Here is a 22,985-nt window from a genome sequence, read left to right as displayed (position 1 = left end):
CCGTAAGCGAAGTCAGCCTCCAACCACAGGCCAATAAGCGGCACATTTAATTACAGCGTTCTGTTTCTGCACTACTGGTAATACACCATGCTGAGGGGTAGGGGTAGGCCTAGAGGACGTGGACGTGGGCGAGGACGCGGAGGCCCAAGTCAGGGTGTGGGCACAGGCCGAGCTCCTGATCCAGGTGTATTGCAGCCGACTGCTGCGGGATTAGGAGAGAGGCACGTTTCTGGCGTCCCCACATTCATCTCACAATTAATGGGTCCACGCGGTAGACCTTTATTAGAAAATGAGCAGTGTGAGCAGGTCCTGTCGTGGATGGCAGAAAGTGCATCCAGCAATCTATCGACCACCCAGAGTTCTGCGCCGTCCACTGCTGCAACTCTGAATCCTCTGGCTGCTGCTCCTCCTTCCTCCCAGCCTCCTCACTCCATTACAATGACACATTCTGAGGAGCAGGCAGACTCCCAGGAACTGTTCCTGGGCCCCTGCCCAGAATGGCCAGCAATGGTTCCTCTCCCACTGGAGGAGTTTGTCGTGACCGATGCCCAACCTTTGGAAAGTTCCCGGGGTCCGGGGGATGAGGCTGAGGACTTCCGGCAACTGTCTCAAGAGCTTTCAGTGGGTGAGGAGGACGATGACGATGAGACACAGTTGTCTATCACTCAGGTAGTAGTAATTGGAGTAAGTCCGAGGGAGGAGCGCACAGAGGATTCGGAAGAAGAGCAGCAGGACGAGGAGGTGACTGACCCCACCTGGTTTGCTACGCCTACTGAGGACAGGTCTTCAAAGGGGGAGGCAAGTGCAGCAGCAGGGCAGGTTGGAAGAGGCAGTGCGGTGGCCAGGGGTAGAGGCAGGGCCAGACCGAATAATCCACCAACTGTTTCCCAAAGCGCCCCCTCGCGCCATGCCACCCTGCAGAGGCCGAGGTTCTCAAAGGTCTGGCAGTTTTTCACTGAGAGTGCAGACGACCGACGAACAGTGGTGTGCAACCTTTGTCGCGCCAAGATCAGCCGGGGAGCCACCACCACCAGCATGCGCAGACATATGATGGCCAAGCACCCCACAAGGTGGGACGAAGGCCGTTCACCGCCTCCGGTTTGCACCGCTGCCTCTCCCCCTGTGCCCCAACCTGCAACTGAGATCCAACCCCCCTCTCAGGACACAGGCACTACCGTCTCCCGGCCTGCACCCACACCCTCACCTCCGCTGTGCTCGGCCCCATCCACCAATGTCTCTCAGCGCACCATCCAGCCGTCACTAGCGCAAGTGTTGGAGCGCAAGCGCAAGTACGCCGCCACGCACCCGCACGCTCAAGCGTTAAACGTGCACATAGCCAAATTTATCAGCCTGGAGATGCTGCCGTATAGGGTTGTGGAAACGGAGGCTTTCAAAGGTATGATGGCGGTGGCGGCCCCGCGCTACTCAGTTCCCAGTCGCCACTACTTTTTCCGATGTGCCGTCCCAGCCCTGCACGACCACGTCTCCCGCAACATTGTACACGCCCTTACCAACGCGGTTACTGCCAAGGTCCACTTAACAACGGACACGTGGACAAGCACAGGCGGGCAGGGCCACTATATCTCCCTGACGGCACATTGGGTGAATTTAGTGGAGGCTGGGACCGAGTCAGAGCCTGGGACCGCTCACGTCCTACCCACCCCCAGAATTGCGGGCCCCAGCTCGGTGGTGGTATCTGCGGCGGTGTATGCTTCCTCCACTTAACCACCCTCCTCCTCCTCCTCCTGCTCCTGCTCCTACGCAACCTCTGTCTCGCAATCAAGATGTGTCAGCAGCAGCATGTCGCCAGCAGTCGGTGTCGCGCGGCGTGGCAGCACAGCGGTGGGCAAGCATCAGCAGGCCATGCTGAAACTACTCAGCTTAGGAGAGAAGAGACCCACGGCCCACGAACTGCTGCAGGGTCTGACAGAGCAGACCGACCGCTGGCTTGCGCCGCTGAGCCTCCAACCGGGCATGGTCGTGTGTGACAATGGCCGTAACCTGGTGGCGGCTCTGCAGCTCGGCAGCCTCACGCACGTGCCATGCCTGGCCCACGTCTTTAATTTGGTGGTTCAGCGCTTTCTGAAAAGCTACCCACGCTTGTCAGACCTGCTCGGAAAGGTGCGCTGGCTCTGCGCACATTTCCGCAAGTCCCACACGGATGCTGCCACCCTGCGCACCCTGCAACATCGGTTTAATCTGCCAGTGCACCGACTGCTGTGCGATGTGCCCACACGGTGGAACTCTACGCTCCACATGTTGGCCAGGCTCTATGAGCAGCGTAGAGCTATAGTGGAATACCAACTCCAACATGGGCGGCGCAGTGGGAGTCAGCCTCCTCAATTCTTTACAGAAGAGTGGGCCTGGTTGGCAGACATCTGCCAGGTCCTTGGAAACTTTGAGGAGTCTACCCAGATGGTGAGCGGCGATGCTGCAATCTTTAGCGTCACCATTCCTCTGCTATGCCTCTTGAGAAGTTCCCTGTAAAGCATAAAGGCAGACGCTTTGCGCTCGGAAACAGAGGCGGGGGAAGACAGTATGTCGCTGGATAGTCAGAGCACCCTCCTGTCTATATCTCAGCGCGTTGAGGAGGAGGAGCATGAGGAGGATGAGGAGGAGGGGGAAGAGACAGCTTGGCCCACTGCTGAGGGTACCCATGCTGCTTGCCTGTCATCCTTTCAGCGTGTATGGCCTGAGGAGGAGGAGGAGGAGAATCCTGAAAGTGATCTTCCTAGTGAGGACAGCCATGTGTTGCGTACAGGTACCCTGGCACACATGGCTGACTTCATGTTAGGATGCCTTTCTCGTGACCCTCGCGTTACACGCATTCTGGCCACTACGGATTACTGGGTGTACACACTGCTCGACCCACGGTATAAGGAGAACCTTTTCACTCTCATACCCGAAGAGGAAAGGGGTTCGAGAGTGATGCTATACCACAGGACCCTGGCGGACAAACTGATGGTAAAATTCCCATCCGACAGCGCTAGTGGCCGAAGGCGCAGTTCCGAGGGCCAGGTAGCAGGGGAGGCGCAGAGATCAGGCAGCATGTACAGCACAGGCAGGGGAGCACTCTCTAAGGCCTTTGACAGCTTTCTGGCTCCCCAGCAAGACTGTGTCACCGCTCCCCAGTCAAGGCTGAGTCGGCGGGAGCACTGTAAAAGGATGGTGAGGGAGTACGTAGCCGATCACACGACCGTCCTCCGTGACGCCTCTGCCCCCTACAACTACTGGGTGTCGAAGCTGGACACGTGGCCTGAACTCGCGCTGTATGCCCTGGAGGTGCTTGCTTGTCCTGCGGCTAGCGTCTTGTCAGAGAGGGTGTTTAGTGCGGCTGGGGGAATCATCACAGATAAGCGTACCCGCCTGTCAGCCGACAGGCTTACACTCATCAAGATGAACAAAGCCTGGATTTCACCAGACTTCTCTTCTCCACCAGCAGACAGCAGCGATACCTAAACATTAAGTAGGCTGCACCCGCGGAAGGAAGCATTGTTCTCTATCACCATCAAAAACGTGGACCTTTTAGCTTCATCAATCTGTGTATAATATTCATCCTCCTCCTCCTGCTCCTCCTCCTGAAACCTGACGTAATCACGCCGAACGGGCAATTTTTCTTAGGCCCACAAGGCTCACTCATATAATTTTTGTAAACAATTTTTATACGTTTCAATGATCATTAAAGCGTTGAAACTTTCACCTGAACCAATTTTTATTTTAACTGGGCTGCCTCCAGGCCTAGTTACAAATTAAGCCACATTAACCAAAGCGATTAATGGGTTTCACCTGCCCTCTTGGTTGGGCATGGGCAATTTTTCTGACGTACATTAGTACTGTTGGTACACCAATTTTTTGGGGCCCTCGCCTACAGTGTAATCCAATTAATTTTTTGCCCACCTGCATTAAAGCTGACGTTACATCAGCTGTGCTGGGCACTGCAATGGGATATATTTATGTACCGCCGGTGGCTTCCTGGCACCCACCCATGCTGTGGGTCTACAGGGAGTTGTAACTGTATGTGTCCACTTCTAAAGAACCCCAGTGTGACTGGGGCATGCAGTGTGGGCCGAAGCCCACCTGCATTTAATCGGACGTTACCTCAGCTGTGATGGGCACTGCAATGGGATACATTTATGTACAGCCGGTGGGTTCCAGGGAGCCACCCATGCTGTGGGTGCACACAGAATTCCCATTGCGGAGTTGTACCTGCCTGTGACTATTTATAAAAAACCGCGGTCTGACTGGAGCATGCAGACACCTTGACAGAATGAATAGTGTGTGGCACATAGGTTCCCCATTGCTATGCCCACGTGTGCAGCTCCTGGTGGCGGTGGCACAGGATTATATTTCTCATTGCTTCTGTACAGCATTGTGGGCTATCGCCCCGCCCCTTTTAAAGAGGGTCGCTGCCTAGCCGTGCCAACCCTCTGCAGTGTGTGCCTGCGGTTCCTCCTCATGGCAGACGCACTTCTAAATAGACATGAGGGTGGTGTGGCATGAGGGCAGCTGAAGGCTGCGCAGGGACACTTTGGTGTGCGCTGTGGACACTGGGTCGTGCGGGGGGGGGGGGGGGATTGGGCAGCATGTAACCCAGGAGAAGTGGCAGCGGAGTGTCATGCAGGCAGTGATTGTGCTTTGTTGGAGGTAGTGTGGTGCTTAGCTAAGGTACGCATTGCTAATGAGGGCTTTTCAGAAGTAAAAGTTGTTGGGAGGGGGGGGGCACTCTTGCCACTATTGTGGCTTAATAGTGGGACCTGGGAACTTGAGATGCAGCCCAACATGTAGCCCCTTGCCTGCCCTATCCGTTGCTGTGTCGTTCCCATCACTTTCTTGAATTGCCCAGATTTTCACAAATGAAAACCTTAGCGAGCATCGGCGACATACAAAAATGCTCGGGTCGCCCATTGACTTCAATGGGGTTCGTTACTCGAAACGAACCCTCGAGCATCGCGATAATTTCGTCCCGAGTAACGAGCACCCGAGCATTTTGGTGCTCGCTCATCTCTACACATGACCAATTCCTTGCTTCAGCGGTAGACGGCTTCAGACCACTGAAGAAATCAGAAATAGTCTAAGTCTTTATTACCCAACCTCTTTTGTATGCATCTGTGAAAAACGGATTAGGATTAAGGCCGGATTCATACGACATTGTTGAACTCATTGATTTCAATGGGTTCATTCACGTCAGTATTTTGCGTACGCATTTCGGTCATGCTAATGAATACGCAACATGCTCAATTTTCTGTGCATCTGCACAGTGCAAAAGCCCACTGAAATCAATGGATTTGCATGATTGTGCACACAAAAACACACCCGACCAAATTAAATACGCAGGTGTAAGTGAATTTCGGCCATGCTAACACGTGACTTACTCATTCTCAGTCACACGTGTGTTTTTCTAGGAAACAGGGTTGGTTATGTACCATGAGTATCTGCTTGTTCCCATAAATTTCGGCTTAATAATTAAAAGCTGATGTTTATCATGTATCCAAAATCAATAATGGGAACATAGCTTAAGGGTGCTGGCATACATCCAATTTTTGTCCAAGTTTTTTAATTAAGTTTTTGAAGTCAAAACCAGCAGTGGATTAAAAAGAGATAAGTAGTATCTGTTCAGGCAGGCACAGCTCCAAGGCTGAGGGGTTGTAAGCACCCACTGAACCCCTTAATTTACCATTAGGCACCTGGGCCTGTAGCCAAAATAATCACACAACAACCATTATTCTTTGGCTGGATAGTAGTTGGTCACAGTATTTATTAACTTTTAAACTGAAAATTAGCTTACTTTTTATTGTATAAATTCAAATTTTCTTGAAAATAAAAGTCGACCGGAGGACAGAGCCCAGGTTAGTCTGCGTTCCAAGCTCCAACTTCCCCATTTCTCACCACACACCGCCATGGAGGAGGCCATCTAAACCCACACAGTACTCCGACACCACCCAGCAAAAACAAAGCATGCTCCACACCACCTTAAGCCGTCCAAGCCTATGTAATTTAAATGGTCAACATCTGGGCGCATCAAACTAGAGTTCTCAACCTGCAGGAAAAGGTGCTGTACCACTACTGAGGACCTAGAACACACAAATATACAGATACGGTAATAAATGGTTCATTGAGCTTTCTCTATTGCAGCGGCATCCCCGACACCTTGCCAAACTACTTGGGGAATTATCTGCGACCACTCCATAATGACTTCCTCAAAGAACCCAGGGAAACACTGCAAAACAGATCTCATTAGTGTCAGGAGCTTGGTGACTTGCAGGGAGAAGAGGTCATTTCCACCTGCATGGATGACCAGGACAACCGTCTCATTAACAGTTGGCTGATGTTGACATCTTCCAGGAGGACCTGGGTCCACCACAGTCCTTGGAGAACCAACACTGCTTGTCCTAAACTGCTGGATGGGATAAAGTAATGTTAGAGTCTTCTTTCTAAGATCACAGAGAGTGAGCCAACCAGACTGCAATGGCAGTATTATCCTCCAGAATAACAGCTCATGCTGCTACTCCTACCAGGTATATGGCCTCAGTGCATGACTGGTGCCGACAGTGCTGCTACAGTCACCAACACAACAAACCGCTGGAGGTTGCAATTGCAACCCGCCCTTTAGCAAACAGGGGGGCCGCAGGCGCTTGCCATATGCTGTATCACCACCGGCGCGCGGGCTGGCTATGGGTGGCACTCCGGAAGGGGAGGGCCATTACCCGGGGAAGCAGCAGCCAATTACAGGCTGCAGTCCATCCGGCAGTGCACTCACAGTATCGGGGAGTGGAGTCAGCGGACCATGCTGACAGCATGTACTGTATATAATCATCTATGTATAGCAGCCGCATATATATAATTGTATAAGGAGATATTTAGGTTATACCTGCATGCTGCATATCACTATATACAGGAGATGTACAGCACATCTCCTATTTATAGTGATATAGACCATGCTGGTATAATCTGGGTATCTCCTGTATATTATCATGTATATATAACTTATACATCCTGTATATAGTGTGATGGTGCAGTAGCAAGAGTGGCGTGCGTTGCTGTGAGCACTGTGGTGGATAACAGTGTTCAGTTGCATGTTGCATATGATATGCTGGACTGTTTGTAAACTGAATACCTATGCTGAAATAAATGCTGGAGGAACCAGCATTTGGACTTTACCCTGTTTCTGGACATCATTGCGGTGCTGCCACCCCTGGGCAGAGAAAAACAAGCAGGAGATCCCGGGCAAGTAACCCCAACTTGCCACATATGGTGTTTGGATGCGAGCAGTGAGTTTTTACACCAGTGAGGTCCATTTGAAAGTAAAGTCCTGTGTGCTCAGCTAAAGAGCCAGCAGGCTGAAGTTTAAAGGGCCAGCAGGCCGAAATTGTGGTTGCAGCTGCACGCTGTGGTTAAAGGGCCAGGAGGCCGAAGTCTGTGGTCGCCATGGGCAAAAGACGTCGACAACGAGAGGCGATTGCCAGGAGGTGCGACCATATGGACGGTGGTGTACCAGAGAATCCAGTGGTCAGGAGGTCAGTGCAAGTGGAGGTGAGAACCTGCTAGCTTATAGTGGGTGGGATCCCACTGTTGGTGGACTTGGATCCACAGCCAGACAGGTCAGCAGTTATGCCAGACATTTTGCCATTCCTTCGTTGCGGTCCAGAGACAGACAACGTGGTGAGTCTAACCTTTGAGACTCCATGTGGCACTGTGACCTGACTAAATGTGAAACTCTGCAAGTGGAGTTTGTGTTGGGCACGGACTTTCCCCATTTTTTTCAGCTGTTGGAGGGAAAGGATCCACTGAAGTCTCATACAAAAACTGTAGGTGTGAACAGTGCTCAAGGACTGTCCCTTATGTGCCCAGAGGAGCGGCTGTAGTGTCACACATCAACTCGGGAGAGTGAGGAGAGCACTCCGAGGACTGATGAAATGGGGGCCAAATGGACTGGAACATTATGATAATGTGGTTTTCTTGCATGATGGGGGAAAACTTAATAATGCAAAGTCATGTAAAGTATATAATATGTCTTTGGTGCAGGTTGGTGCAGGGAAATCTGCACAATATGAACACATCTGTAGTAGAAATGCTTATGATGATGAAGTGAAATCTGTACATTGTGAAATGGTTTCTAAAAATGCATATGTGGGGAATTGCTCAGGCATGGTTAGACTAGATAGTAACCCTGAAAAGGTGCTGTGTGGCACATCTAGAGTTAAAGGGATTAACCCCAAAGGTTCTGACTAGAGATGAGCGAGCATACTCGTCCGAGCTTGATGCTCGTTCGAGTATTAGGGTGCTCGAGATGCTCGTTACTCGAGACGAGCACCACGCGGTACTCGTCTTGATTAAACGAGCACAGAGCATTGAATTCAATGGAGCCGGCAATACAGCCGGCTCCATTGAAAGCAATGGGCTGCCGGCGATCTCAGGATGAATTTTCGGGAAGGGCTTAAAAATATAAGCCCTTACCTGAAAATCATCCTAAAATGTGTAAAAATAAAAAAAATAAAAATATGTCAGCATAAAGATCATTCTCCTCTGCCATAGCTGTAACAGCTGTGGCAGAGAAGAATGATGTTAGCCCATTGAATTCAATGGAGCCGGCAATACAGCCGGCTCCATTAAAGCAATGGCCTGCCGGCGAGCGCGGGATGAATTTTCGGGAAGGGCTTAAAAATATAAGCCCTTACCTGAAAATCATCCTAAAATGTGTAAAAATAAAAAATAAAAAATCTACACTCACCTTTACGCTGCAGCCGGAGTTCAGCCGCGTCTGGCCGGCAGTTCTCCTGAACTGCTCTTTGTAGTATTCAGCAGGTGGGGATTTAAAATCCCCGCCTGCTGAATGAGCTGCCTCTGATTGGTCACAGCCTCACCAATCAGAGGCAGCTCTCACTCACACCCATTCATGAATTCATGAATGGGTGAGTGCTGCCTCTGATTGGCTCAGCGCAGGGACCAATCAGGGGCCGCTCTCAGCTGTCAATCAGAGGCAGCACTCACCCACAATGGCAGAGGAGAATGATCTTTATGCTGACAGGGGGGGGGGGGGGGGGGCACTCTTGCCGCTATTGTGGCTTAATAGTGGGACCTGGGAACTTGAGATGCAGCCCAACATGTAGCCCCTCGCCTGCCCTATCCGTTTCTGTGTCGTTCCCATCACTTTCGTGAATTTCCCAGATTTTCACTAATGAAAACCTTAGCGAGCATCGGCGATATGAAAAAATGCTCGAGTCGCCCATTGACTTTAATGGGGTTCGTTACTCGAAACGAACCCTCGAGCATCGCTCATCTCTAGTTCTGACACTTCAGTGCAGCTGCAGGAAGAAGAAAAGGCTGCTGCTAGTGAGAAAAGTGAGATTATCAGTGCAGATCCTGAGGTCCAGGTTGAGACAGCAAGAGAACGCTTGTTTAAACTTCAGGAGGGATATGCACTAATGCAAGCTTATATAAAGTTTCTGGAGGAAACATGTCAAACTGCTAATGAAAGACTTGACGCGCAGTTTGAGAAAGAAAGGACTTGTGTCTGCTTGGAGAAGAGGCCAAGAGGCAAAGGCTGTTAGCAGAGGAGCAGATTGCAACACTTTAGGCTGAGGTGGTGGATCTGGAATATAGACTGGAGAAGAGTGCTGTGTGCTTGGATTCTGTGAAAAAGCAGAAAAGAGAAGTACAAGGAGAATTAGAAGCTACAAGGCAGCAGTATGAAGACAAAATAGCCGCCTATGATAAACTTGAGAAGGTTAAAGTAAGTCTTCAGCAGGAGTTAGAAGATGTTACTGTGAAGCTTGGTCACCAACAGGAGCTTGTGTCCAACTTGAAGAAGAAACAAAAGAAGTTTGATCAGTTGCTTAGTGAGGAGAAAACCATCTCCGTTAAGTATGCAGAAGAATGTGATCGTGCGGAAGCAGAGGTTCGTGAGAAAGAAATCAAAGTGATCTCCTTGCAGCACACCTTGGAAGAGGCCTTTGAAATAAAGGTTGTGTTAGAAAGACTTAACAAGCAGTTATGTTCAAATCTGAACATGGAGGTACAGAAGCAAGAGGGGCTTCAGGATGAGCATGAGAGAAAGTCAGAGGACTTAAAAGGACAGCGTGTGATTGTCCAAGCATTGTAAGAAGACCTAGCCCGGTGAAGCTCCAGCTGTCACAGGTGCAAGCAGAGATGGAGAACGTCAAAGCTATGGCAGCAGTGTCTGAAAACGCTAGGCAGGAAGCCGAAGATAAAGTGAGAAAGCAATGGCAGGATGAAGCATCCCAGCTACAAAAGAGCTTATATAAGGAAGCTAAAATACATAAAGCTCAAGTCCAGGAGCTTAAACAGAAGCGGATAAAACAAATAGTGAATTTGCAGAAGTACATACAGGTTCTACAACAAGAAAACAAAGGCCTTAAGGGGTCTGTTGTTGACTTACAAGGCAAATTAAATCAAAATCTAGAAAGGTTTGCAGCCTTTACTCAGAGTATGTGTTCTGTCCAAAAGGATAGAGACCGTGTTCTAGAAGAATCCAGAACATTGAGTTAGACATTCACAGATGCAATGCAGAAAAAGGGAATGGAGATCAAGGTATTAAAGGAGAAACTGTCTGACACTGAAGAGTTAAAGAGAGAGTTACATGAAGTATGTCGTCTTCTGGAGCTTTACATATAAGCCCTTCGATGAAAAACAATCATTTTAGTGTAAAAAATAAATAAATAAACTTACCTCTCCTCTGCTGCCGTGTCCCCTGCGGGGATGAAGAACACATTTGCCGCATGCGGCAGATGTTTCCTTCATCCCCGCTAGTAAAAAAAATTCCCTGCTGCTGCACCTGCCACATCTTTGCGGTAGAGAATCCTGCTGTTGGCACCCCGTCATTGGCTTTCAGGGAAGGGCTTTAAACATAAGCCCTCCCCTGAAAAACAATAATTTTAGTGTAAAAAAAAAACAAACAAACAAAAGAAAAACTTACCTGTCTGCCGCTACCATGTCCCCGCGAGGAAAAGAATTCCCTGCTGCACCTGCCACATCTGTGACAGATGCAGCAAAGGAATTCTTCATCCCTGCGGGGAATAAAGAATTTCCTACCACAGCTATCACAGATGACAGCTGCGGTAGAGGATCCTGCTGCCTACACCTGGTAATTGTTTTTCAGGGAAGAGCTTTAAACATAAGCCCTTCCCTGAAAAACAAGAAGAAATGGTGAATAAAATAAAAAAAAAAAAAAAAGAATACTCACTTTTCTTTAGCTGCTGGGGCTCAGCCACGTCTAGCCAGCTCTTCTCCCTGCACTGCTCTCAATAGTATTCAGCAGGTGGGGATTTAAAATCCCCGCCTGCTGATTGGGCTGCCTCTGATTGGCTGAGTACTGTGACCAATCAGAGGCAGCTCTCAGCTATGGAATGACAGCTGAGAGCTGCCTCTGACTGGTCCCTGCACTCAGCCAATCAGGGGCAGCACTCACCCATTCATGAATACCTCTTTGGCTAAGATATCATCGCCCTACTATGCAGAATCATAAATGTCTACTGGCCATATCTGACTTCTTGTCCTCCCACTTTCTAAACCTTAACATGGAGAAAACTGAACTCATCATCTTTCTTCAATATCACTCAACAACCTCTCCAGATTTATCAATCACAATCAATGGCTCCATATGATGCCACATGTTCCCACAAGTTCACTGTCTTGATGTAACATTTGACTCTGTCCTCTTCTTCAAACTGCACTTACAATCCCTCACCAACTCTAACTCAAAAATACCATTCGAATATGGTCTTTCCTCAACCCCAAATCAACAAAAATGGTAGTGCATGCCTTCATTATCTCCCATATAGACTACTGCAAAATCCTTCTCTGCGGTCTCCTATCCAATGGTCTTGCATACCTTCAATATATTCTCAACTCTGTTGCCCAGCTAATTCACCTCTCATCCATTACTTTCCTGCCTCTTCCCTCTGGAGTCCCTTTACTGGCTACTCATCATCCAGAGAATCCAGTTCAAATATTATCATTGATATACATGGCTGTCCACAGCCTGTCCATACATTCTTCTGGAAGCTCTGAAAGCAAACATGTTTCAAGTAGAGGTGGACTCTCCATGTTTTTCCTTAACTATGCCATTTGTGAGTGTAATAAAAGGGACGTACTTTACTTCAACCTCTGTATTAGAGATGACAGATGGTTTTCGAAGTGAACAGATGTAATTATGAGGAAGCGATTGGCATGGAAGATTGGTACTTGTGTCAGGGATTTTTGGAATGGCAATCACTTCTCAACTGACATTTAATTCTTTGGTTTCCAATGGAGAGTATCCCACTCTGTATTAATTTGTTATTTATTTAGTAGACATCTACTGTTCCTATTGAGATAGATAATAGAACCAGTTCTGTGCATGAAATTAAATTAGTACATTTAGTTATTTGATACTTGACATGTAGGGTGGATAGGTACATAGAGAAATAGTATTAATTTATCCAAGTATCTTTCATCAGCCAATTGAGTCTCCCTGGGGCCTTAAGTCCTAAATATCAGAACAGTATGTGAAAACAAGAAAAGCTGTTTGGACTGGGTGGAGTTCTGTTATGCAAGTACAGTATGTATATAAAGGGTTACTTTACAGTGATTGCTACAGGAGACTCACCATGGCTTCAGAATCAGTGACCATTTTCCTTCTATGCACCATCGTCATAATGGTCGTGAAGATCCTAATGAGCTTTTCAAAAAGAAAGATTTATAAATTCCCAACAGGACCAACACCGCTCCCCATTATTGGTAACCTGCATTTACTGGATATAAGAAGACAAGACCTTACTCTTATGAAGGTAAAATAATAACTTTAGTTCTGATGACTAAACGTGCTCTGATTTCATAGATGCCAATGTCACAATTTGTCTCCAATTGCTGATCTTGGAAATATGTTTATACAGTCTTCTTGGCTGATGTCATTAGCGATTTACAAAATTATCATATTCAGTTCATATGGATGAAATTGAAGTGATGTTACTAAGTGGGTGTTCACCAACAATCCATTATACATTGATCAGAACACTGAGGAATGAACTGATTGTTTGGCTGAGGAAGGTGTAGTTACAACTTTGTGTATGACACAGAACTTCATTATTAGGGCAGTATGATGATATTAATATGTAATAGTTTCAGACTCTCCTGTTCAATTGCTTTGTCTCGCAGGAGGGTTCACTTTCCCCACCTTCCCGCAGTAGGGAGGAGAATGAATGGAGTGCTGGTCCTGAAAGCGTGCGGGAACTCCATTCATTTTCAATGATACTGCAGAGATAGCCAAGCAGCAATCGCTTTGGTATTTCTGTTAGTCCTATTGAAGTGAATGGAGCGTTGTTACCGTGTATGCACAGCCAGCCCTCCATACACCCTGATGTCACTGTGGGTGAGAGAACCCTTCCCATAGTGACGAGAATAGGGGGATAACGGATCCCTGTTCTTAGGATTGTGGGGTCTCAGTGTAAGACTGCCACAGATCAGCAGGTTTTCATGTGGATAGGAGATAACTTGTATTTCTGGTACAACCCCTTTAAGTGCCCCTCCTCTGTACAATGATTATAGAAGGGACAAATTACCGGCTAGGTCACCGTAAAAAAAAATGTGTGTTTTTAAAATAGTCTCAACGTATTATAAATGAAAAATAAAGCAGCTTTGCAATAAGTTTCCTATTTTTTAGATTTTTTTACAAGGTGTTTGGAGGTGTCTAGCGAAAAAACTATGTGGCAGAACCCAATAAACGGAGCGTATGTTCAGTTGGCTATAGGGTTTAGATTTCTCAAAGAAAACAAAGGACCAAATCTTACCACAAAGGGAATATGTGGCGCTGCTGAAGTATAAGATATAGGAGCACATCACAATTCATCCATCTATTGTGCTTTGGGACAAGATTATGTCTACTGTATGATGGCACAGTGATTTGTAATGTTGGATAAACCTATAGACACGTTTCAATCTGCGCTCCTTGCACATGGTCGATTAATTTGTTACCTCGCTGATGAAGTTTAACCGGCAAGATACATTCACGATCTAAATAGCAGAGTCACAGAATCCTTTCACCAGCTGCATTATATATACTTATCATTTGTGTACAGCGCCACATATTCCCCTGGTGGCAACATTTGGTACCCTTTTTGTTTCTTCTTTGTTGCCCCATAGATTTTTTGCTAGAGAACCCCTCTAGGTTAATTAACTCCTTAGTCATGAAGCATGTTTGCACGTCAATAGTTTCTTTTTATCCTCGTATTTCAGTAGCTAAGTCTTTTTAATTTTTCCGTTGAAATATCCATATGATGGCTTGTTTTTTGTGGGACAAGCATCATTCTTGGGTATGTATAATGAATTGTATAACTTTAATACATTTTTTTAGTGGGATTAAGGAAAATGAAAAATTCTGCAATTTGTTTTTTGGATATACTTTTTACAGCATTCAGTATGCAAAATAAATAATGTGAAAACCTTATTCTCTGGGTCAGCTCGATTCCGACGATACTGAGTTTATACAGTTTTTTAATTGGTAATTTTTTAAAAAAGAGTTGCTTTCCAATAGCCATAACTAGAGATGAGCGAGCACCAAAATGCTCGGGTGCTCGTTACTCGGGACGAAATTTTTGCGATGCTCGAGGGTTCGTTTCGAGCAACGAACCCCATTGAAGTCAATGGGCGACTCGAGCATTTTTGTATATCGCCGATGCTCGCTAAGATTTCCATTTGTGAAAATCTGGGCAATTCAAAAAAGTGATGGGAACGACACAGCAACGGATAGGGCAGGCGAGGGGCTACATGTTGGGCTGCATCTCAAGTTCACAGGTCCCACTATTAAGCCACAATAGCGGCAAGAGTGGGCCCCCCCCCTCCCAACAATTTCTACTTTTCAAAAGCCCTCATTAGCAATGCATACCTTAGCTAAGCACCACACTACCTCCAACAAAGCACAATCACTGCCTGCATGACACTCCGCTGCCACTTCTCCTGGGTTACATGCTGCCCAACCCCCCCCGCACGACCCAGTGTCCACAGCGCACACCAAAGTGTCCCTGTGCAGCCTTCAGCTGCCCTCATGCCACGCCACCCTCATATCTATTTATAAGTGCGTCTGCCATGAGGAGGAACCGCAGGCACACACTGCAGAGGGTTGGCACGGCTAGGCAGCGACCCTCTTTAAAAGGGGCGGGGCGATAGCCCACAATGCTGTACAGAAGCAATGAGAAATAGAATCCTGTGCCACCGCCACCAGGAGCTGCACACGTGGGCATATCAATGGGGAACCTATGTCCCACACACTATTCATTCTGTCAAGGTGTCTGCATGCCCCAGTCAGACAGCGTTTTTTTATAAATAGTCACAGGCAGGTACAACTCCGCAATGGGAATTCCGTGTGCACCCACAGCATGGGTGGCTCCCTGGAACCCACCGGCTGTACATAAATATATCCCATTGCATTGCCCATCACAGCTGAGGTAATGTCATGTTTAATGCAGGTGGGCTTCGGCCCACACTGCATGCCCCAGTCAGACTGGGGTTCTTTAGAAGTGGACACATGCAGTTACAACTCCGTGTGGACCGACAGCATGGGTGGCTCCCTGGAACCCACCGGCGGTACATAACTATATCCCATTGCAGTGCCCAGCACAGCTGAGGTAATGTCATGTTTAATGCAGGTGGGCTTCGGCCCACACTGCATGCCCCAGTCAGACTGGGGTTCTTTAGAAGTGGACACATGCAGTTACAACTCCGTGTGGACCGACAGCATGGGTGGCTCCCTGGAACCCACCGGCGGTACATAAATATATCCCATTGCAGTGCCCAGCACAGCTGATGTAACGTCAGCTTTAATGCAGGTGTGCAAAAAATTAATTGGATTACACTTTAGGCGAGGGCACCAAAAAATTGGTGTACCAACAGTACTAATGTACGTCAGAAAAATTGCCCATGCCCAACCAAGAGGGCAGGTGAAACCCATTAATCGCTTTTGTTAATGTGGCTTAATTTGTAACTAGGCCTGGAGGCAGCCCAGTTAAAATAAAAATTGGTTCAGGTGCAAGTTTCAACGCTTTAATGAGCATTGAAACGTATAAAAATTGTTTACAAAACTTATATGACTGAGCCTTGTGGGCCTAAGAAAAATTGCCCGTTCGCCGTGATTACGTCAGGTTTCAGGAGGAGGAGCAGGAGGAGGAGGATGAATATTATACACAGATTGATGAAGCTAAAAGGTCCACGTTTTTGATGGTGATAGAGAACAATGCTTCCATCCGCGGGTGCAGCCTACGTATTGTTCAGGTATTGCTGCTGTCCGCTGGTGGAGAAGAGAAGTCTGGGGAAATCCAGGCTTTGTTCATCTTGATGAGTGTAAGCCTGTCGGCACTGTCGGTTGACAGGCGGGTACGCTTATCCGTGATGATTCCCCCAGCCGCACTAAACACCCTCTCTGACAGGACGCTAGCCGCAGGACAAGCAAGCACCTCCAGGGCATAGAGCGCGAGTTCAGGCCATGTGTCCAGCTTCGACACCCAGTAGTTGTAGGGGGCAGAGGCGTCACGGAGGACGGTCGTGCGATCGGCTACGTACTCCCTCACCATCCTTTTACAGTGCTCCTGCCGACTCAGCCTTGACTGGGGAGCGGTGACACAGTCTTGCTGGGAGCCAGAAAGCTATCAAAGGCCTTAGAGAGTGTTCCCCTGCCTGTGCTGTACATGCTGCCTGATCTCCGCACCTCCCCTGCTACCTGGCCCTCGGAACTGCGCCTTCTGCCACTAGCGCTGTCGGATTGGAATTTTACCATCAGCTTGTCCACCAGGGTCCTGTGGTATAGCATCACTCTCGAACCCCTTTCCTCTTCGGGTATGAGAGTGGAAAGGTTCTCCTTATACCGTGGGTCGAGCAGTGTGTACACCCAGTAATCCGTAGTGGCCAGAATGCGTGTAACGCGAGGGTCACGAGAAAGGCATCCTAACATGAAGTCAGCCATGTGTGCCAGGGTACCTGTACGCAACACATGGCTGTCCTCACTAGGAAGATCACTTTCAGGATCCTCCTCCTCAGGCCAAACACGCTGAAAGGATGACAGGCAAGCAGCATGGGTACCCTCAGCAGTGGGCCAAGCTGTCTCTTCCCCCTCCTCCTCATCCTCCTCATGCTCCTCCTCCTCCTCCTCAACGCGCTGAGATATAGACAGGAGGGTGCTCTGACTATCCAGCGACATACTGTCTTCCCCCACCTCTGTTTCCGAGCGCAAAGCGTCTGCCTTTATGCTTTGCAGGGAACTTCTCAAGAGGCATAGCAGAGGAATGGTGACGCTAATGATTGCAGCATCGCCGCTCACCATCTGGGTAGACTCCTCAAAATTTCCAAGGACTTGGCAGATGTCTGCCAACCAGGCCCACTCTTCTGTAAAGAATTGAGGAGGCTGACTCCCACTGCGCCGCCCATGTTGGAGTTGGTATTCCACTATAGCTCTACGCTGCTCATAGAGCCTGGCCAACATGTGGAGCGTAGAGTTCCACCATGTGGGCACGTCGCACAGCAGTCGGTGCACTGGCAGATGAAACCGATGTTGCAGGGTGTGCAGGCTGGCAGGGTCCGTGTGGGACTTGCGGAAATGTGCGCAGAGCCGGCGCACCTTTCCGAGCAGGTCTGACAAGCGTGGGTAGCTTTTCAGAAAGCGCTGAACCACCAAATTAAAGACGTGGGCCAGGCATGGCACGTGCGTGAGGCTGCCGAGCTGCAGAGCCACCACCAGGTTACGGCCGTTGTCACACACGACCATGCCCGGTTGGAGGCTCAGCGGCGCAAGCCAGCGGTCGGTCTGCTCTGTCAGACCCTGCAGCAGTTCGTGGTCCGCGTGCCTCTTCTCTCCTAAGCTGAGTAGTTTCAGCACGGCCTGCTGACGCTTGCCCACCGCTGTGCTGCCACACCGCGCGACACCGACTGCTGGCGACGTGCTGCTGCTAACACATCTTGATTGCGAGACAGAGGTTGCGTAGGAGGAGGAGGAGGGTGGTTTAGTGGAGGAAGCATACACCGCCGCAGATACCACCACCGAGCTGGGGCCCGCAATTCTGGGGGTGGGTAGGACGTGAGCGGTCCCAGGCTCTGACTCTGTCCCAGCCTCCACTAAATTCACCCAATGTGCCGTCAGGGAGATATAGTGGCCCTGCCCGCCTGTGCTTGTCCACGTGTCTGTTGTTAAGTGGACCTTGGCAGTAACCGCGTTGGTGAGGGCGCGTACAATGTTGCGGGAGACGTGGTCGTGCAGGGCTGGGACGGCACATCGGGAAAAGTAGTGGCGACTGGGAACTGAGTAGCGCGGGGCCACCGCCGCCATCATACCTTTGAAAGCCTCCGTTTCCACAACCCTATACGGCAGCATCTCCAGGCTGATAAATTTGGCTATGTGCACGTTTAACGCTTGAGCGTGCGGGTGCGAGACGGCGTACTTGCGCTTGCGCTCCAACACTTGCGCTAGCGACGGCTGGACGGTGCGCTGAGAGACATTGGTGGATGGGGCCAAGGACAGCGGAGGTGAGGGTGTGGGTGCAGGCCGGGAGACGGTAGTGCCTGTGTCCTGAGAGGGGGGTTGGATCTCAGTGGCAGGTTGGGGCACAGGGGGAGAGGCAGCGGTGCAAACCGGAGGCGGTGAACGGACTTCGTCCCACCTTGTGGGGTGCTTGGCCATCATATGTCTGCGCATGCTGGTGGTGGTGGATCCCCGGCTGATCTTGGCGCGACACAGGTTGCACACCACTGTTCGTCGGTCGTCTACACTCTCAGTGAAAAAACTGCCAGACCTTTGAGCACCTCGGCCTCTGCAGGGTGGCATGGCGCGAGGGGGCGCTTTGGGAAACAGTTGGTGGATTATTCGGTCTGGCCCTGCCTCTACCCCTGGCCACCGCACTGCCTCTTCCAACCTGTCCTGCTGCTGCCCTTGCCTCCCCCTCTGAAGACCTGTCCTCAGTAGGCGTAGCAAACCAGGTGGGGTCAGTCACCTCATCGTCCTGCTGCTCTTCCTCCGAATCCTCTTTGCGCTCCTCCCTTGGACTTACTCCAATTACTACTACCTGAGTGATAGACAACTGTGTCTCATCGTCATCGTCCTCCTCACCCACTGAAAGCTCTTGAGACAGTTGCCGGAAGTCCCCAGCCTCATCCCCCGGACCCCGGGAACTTTCCAAAGGTTGGGCATCGGTCACGACAAACTCCTCCGGTGGGAGAGGAACCATTGCTGGCCATTCTGGGCAGGGGCCCGGGAACAGTTCCTTGGAGTCTGCCTGCTCCTCAGAATGTGTCATTGTAATGGAGTGAGGAGGCTGGGAGGAAGGAGGAGCAGCAGCCAGAGGATTCAGAGTTGCAGCAGTGGACGGCGCAGAACTCTGGGTGATCGATAGATTGCTGGATGCACTTTCTGCCATCCACGACAGGACCTGCTCACACTGCTCATTTTCTAATAAAGGTCTACCCATTAATTAAAGGTGGACCCATTAATTGTGAGATGAATGTGGGGACGCCAGAAACGTGCCTCTCTCCTAATCCCGCAGCAGTCGGCTGCGATACACCTGGATCAGGAGCTCGGCCTGTGCCCACACCCTGACTTGGGCCTCCGCGTCCTCGGCCGCGTCCACGTCCTCTAGGCCTACCCCTACCCCTCAGCATGGTGTATTACCAGTAGTGCAGAAACAGAACGCTGTAATTAAATGTACCGCTTATTGGCCTGTGGTTGGAGGCTGACTTCGCTTACGGAACGCACAGCAGAGCCAGGAAAGAATTTTGCGCAAGCCTACTGTAACACTTAGCTGGCTGCGTATGAATTAGGACAACTACCCCCAGCAGAGACGCAGTACACTGAGGACGCTCACAGGCAGCCCAAATAGAATTTTTTTCCCAAATTTTTTTGGAAAAGACCACTGCCTATATAGACTGTATATGTCTTCTGTCCCTGCCTCACCACTACTGGCCCTGGACTATGTAAAATTACTGCAGACTGTTTCACTGTGGACAGGAATACAGTGGTGATGTGACGGGCAACGCAGAGCCAGGAGAGAATTTTGCGCAAGCCTGCTGTAACACTTAGCTGGCTGCGTATGAATTACGACAACTACCCCCAGCAGAGATGCAGTACACTGAGGACGGTCACAGGCAGCCCAAATAGAATTTTTTTCCCAAATTTTTTTTGAAAAGACCACTGCCTATATAGACTGTATATGTCTTCTGTCCCTGCCTCACCACTACTGGCCCTGGACTATGTAAAATTACTGCAGGACGCAATGCTCTGGAAACAATGCTCTGCATGGCCGATATACAAAAAAAAAAATGTGCAACACTGCAAAAAGCAGCCTCAACAGTACTGCACACGGTCAGATGTGGCCCTAAGAAGGACCATTGGGGTTCTTGAAGCCTAAAATAACTCCTAACACTCTCCCTATAGTAGCTCCACCATCAGCAGCACTTTCCCTGAGCTATGTCAGAATGCATCTGTGGCAAGCCGTGGGAGGGGCTGATTTATATACTCGGGTGACACCTGATCTCGCCAGCCACTCACTGCAGGGGGCTGGTATAGGGCTTGAACGTCGCAGGGGGAAGTTGTAATGCCTTCCCTGTCTTTCTATTGGCCAGAAAAGCGTGCTAACGTCTCAGAGATGAAAGTGAAAGTAACTCGAACATCGCGTGGTACTCGTCTCGAGTAACGAGCATCTCGAACACGCTAATACTCGAACGAGCATCGAGCTTGGACGAGTACGTTTGCTCATCTCTAGCCATAATCCTTTTATTTTTCCATCAATGGAGCTCTGTAAGGGCTTGTTTTTTGTGGGATGAACTCTAGTCTTCATTTATCCAATTTTTGGGAAGATATAACATTTTGATTGCTTTTTATTCCTTTTTTTCTAGAAGCAAGATTTACAAAATCTGCAATTCTGGCATGTTTTTTTTAGTTTTAACAGTGTTCACCATGAAGTATGAATAATATATTAAATTAATTCTGCAGGTCAGTACAATTCTGTCATTATCAAATTTATATAGGTTTTAGATTTTTTTGTAATTTTTTCACACTTAAAAAAAATAAATAAATAAAAATATTTGTTAATCGCTGCATTCAAAGACCCCTACCATTTTAATTTTTTAGCTGCGGAATATGTTGGCGCTATACAAATAAAGAAAGTCAATGGTGCTGTGAAAGGACGTTTTTTGGTACCATTTGTTGATCCATGCAACATTTTGATCACTTTCCATTCAGTTTTTTGTAAGGTGAGAATTAGCTATTTTTGACATGTTTTTTAAAAAATTTTTATGGCATGCACTGTGCAGGTTAAATAATATACTAGCTTTTTTCTCTGGGTCAGTATGAACGCAGAAATACCACATGTGTGGTTTTTTTTTTACATAGTAAGACCTCGTTCAGACGAATGTGTTTATGTGCATACATACGTCCGCACAAAACCGCACATCTATTGGAACCATTGGTTACCTGTAGTGTGTTCACATGTCCGTGTTTTACAGGCGTGCAAACGCAAGTACCTGCAAAACATAGGACATATGTGCACCATAAGTCCCTGCTGTGCGTAAATATTCACCACGGGAAGTCCCCTTGTCACTGAACACTGTGACAGCACTGTCACAGTGTTCAGTGACGAGGGGACTCCACGCGGGGAGCAAAGAATCCCCTGCCACAGCTGTGGAAGAGGATCGCAAAGCTCTCCCATTGATTTCAATGGGGCCGCCACTGCCTGTCAAAAAGCAGTATGACGTAATGCTGTAGCATTACGTCATACTGCAGGAGCGATCAAAGCATCGCATCTTAAAGTCCCCCAGGGGGACTTCAAAGCAATGTAAAAAAAAGAATCAATAAAGTTTTTTTAAATTTGAAAAAAAAAAAAGTTGCAAAAGTTTAAATCACCCCCCTTTTGCCATATCTATTATTAAAAAATCTAAATAATAAATTAAAAATATGTATTTGGTATTGCCACGTCCGTAAAAGTCCGATCTATCAAAGTAGTGCATTATTTTTCCCACACGGTGAACGTCGTCTGAAAAAAAAAAATAAAGAACGCCAGAAATGCACTTTTTTAGTTACCCTGTCTCCCAGAAAAAACGCAATAAAAATCGGTCAAAAGTCGTATGTATTCCAAGTTGGTACTATCAGAAACTACAGAACATCCCTCAAAAAATGAGCCCTTGCTGAACTATGTCAACGGAAAAATAAAAACGTTATTGCGCGCACAAAATGATGGCAGAAAATAATTGAAAAAAAATTAAATGTCTTTGAAAAATAAAAAGAGGAGTATAGTAAGAAAAAACCTATACAAGTTTGGTATCGTAGTAATCGTACCGACCCATAGAAGAAAGTTATCATGTCATTTTTTTTTCTGTTTGTGTGCCGTCGAAACAAGACGCACTAAAAGATGGCGAAATGTTTTTTTTTCCATTTTACTCCACTTAGAATTTTTAAAAAGTTTTTCAGTACATTATATGGTACTTTAAATAGCACCATTAAAAAATACAACTCGTCCTGCAAAAAACAAGCCCTCATACAGCGACGTCGATGGATAAATAAAGGAGTTACGATTTTTTTTAAAGGGGGGAGGAAAAAACGAAAATGGAATTTAAAAAAGGGCCGCGTCATTAGGGGTTAAAAGCAATAGGAAACGCCCTTTCCCGAAAATCATCCTCAGCATGTATTAAAAAATAAAAAATATATATATTCACCTGTTTGTCACTGCCAGGGCTCAGGCATGTCTAGCAGCTTGTTCTCCCTGCACTGTAATGAAGTTCTTTCAGCAGACGAGGATTTAAAATCCCCACCTGCTGAAAGGGCTGTGTCTAATTGGCTGAGCTCTCAGCCAATCACAGGCAGCACTCAGCCATTCATAGAAATTGTGCCATTTTTGGCGGGGGTTTGCTTTTATGGTGTTCATCGTGCAATAAAAATGACATGTTAACTTTATTCTGCAGGTTGGTACAATTATGGTAATACCATAGTTATATACTCTTTATAGTGTTCTTCTACTTTTAAT

At 48.1% G+C, this 22,985-nt stretch overlaps 1 protein-coding gene across 1 annotated transcript in view; it reads left to right on the top strand.

The window, feature by feature from the left end:
- Positions 1 to 12,575: 12,575 nt before the first annotated feature.
- Positions 12,576 to 22,985, top strand: part of LOC136576786 (cytochrome P450 2W1-like) — an 87,591-nt gene continuing 77,181 nt past the window's right edge. The window contains exon 1 of the mRNA XM_066576351.1: positions 12,576 to 12,785. Within this exon, the coding sequence (XP_066432448.1) occupies positions 12,606 to 12,785 (180 nt within the window). The 5' untranslated portion in view covers positions 12,576 to 12,605. The remainder of the gene's footprint in view (positions 12,786 to 22,985) is intronic.

Source organism: Eleutherodactylus coqui, chromosome 8 (assembly GCF_035609145.1).
Source record: "Eleutherodactylus coqui strain aEleCoq1 chromosome 8, aEleCoq1.hap1, whole genome shotgun sequence".
Lineage (NCBI taxonomy): Eukaryota > Metazoa > Chordata > Amphibia > Anura > Eleutherodactylidae > Eleutherodactylus > Eleutherodactylus coqui.
The sequence above is the reverse complement of the archived record's forward strand: the minus strand, read 5'-3'. Positions and strand labels throughout refer to the sequence as shown.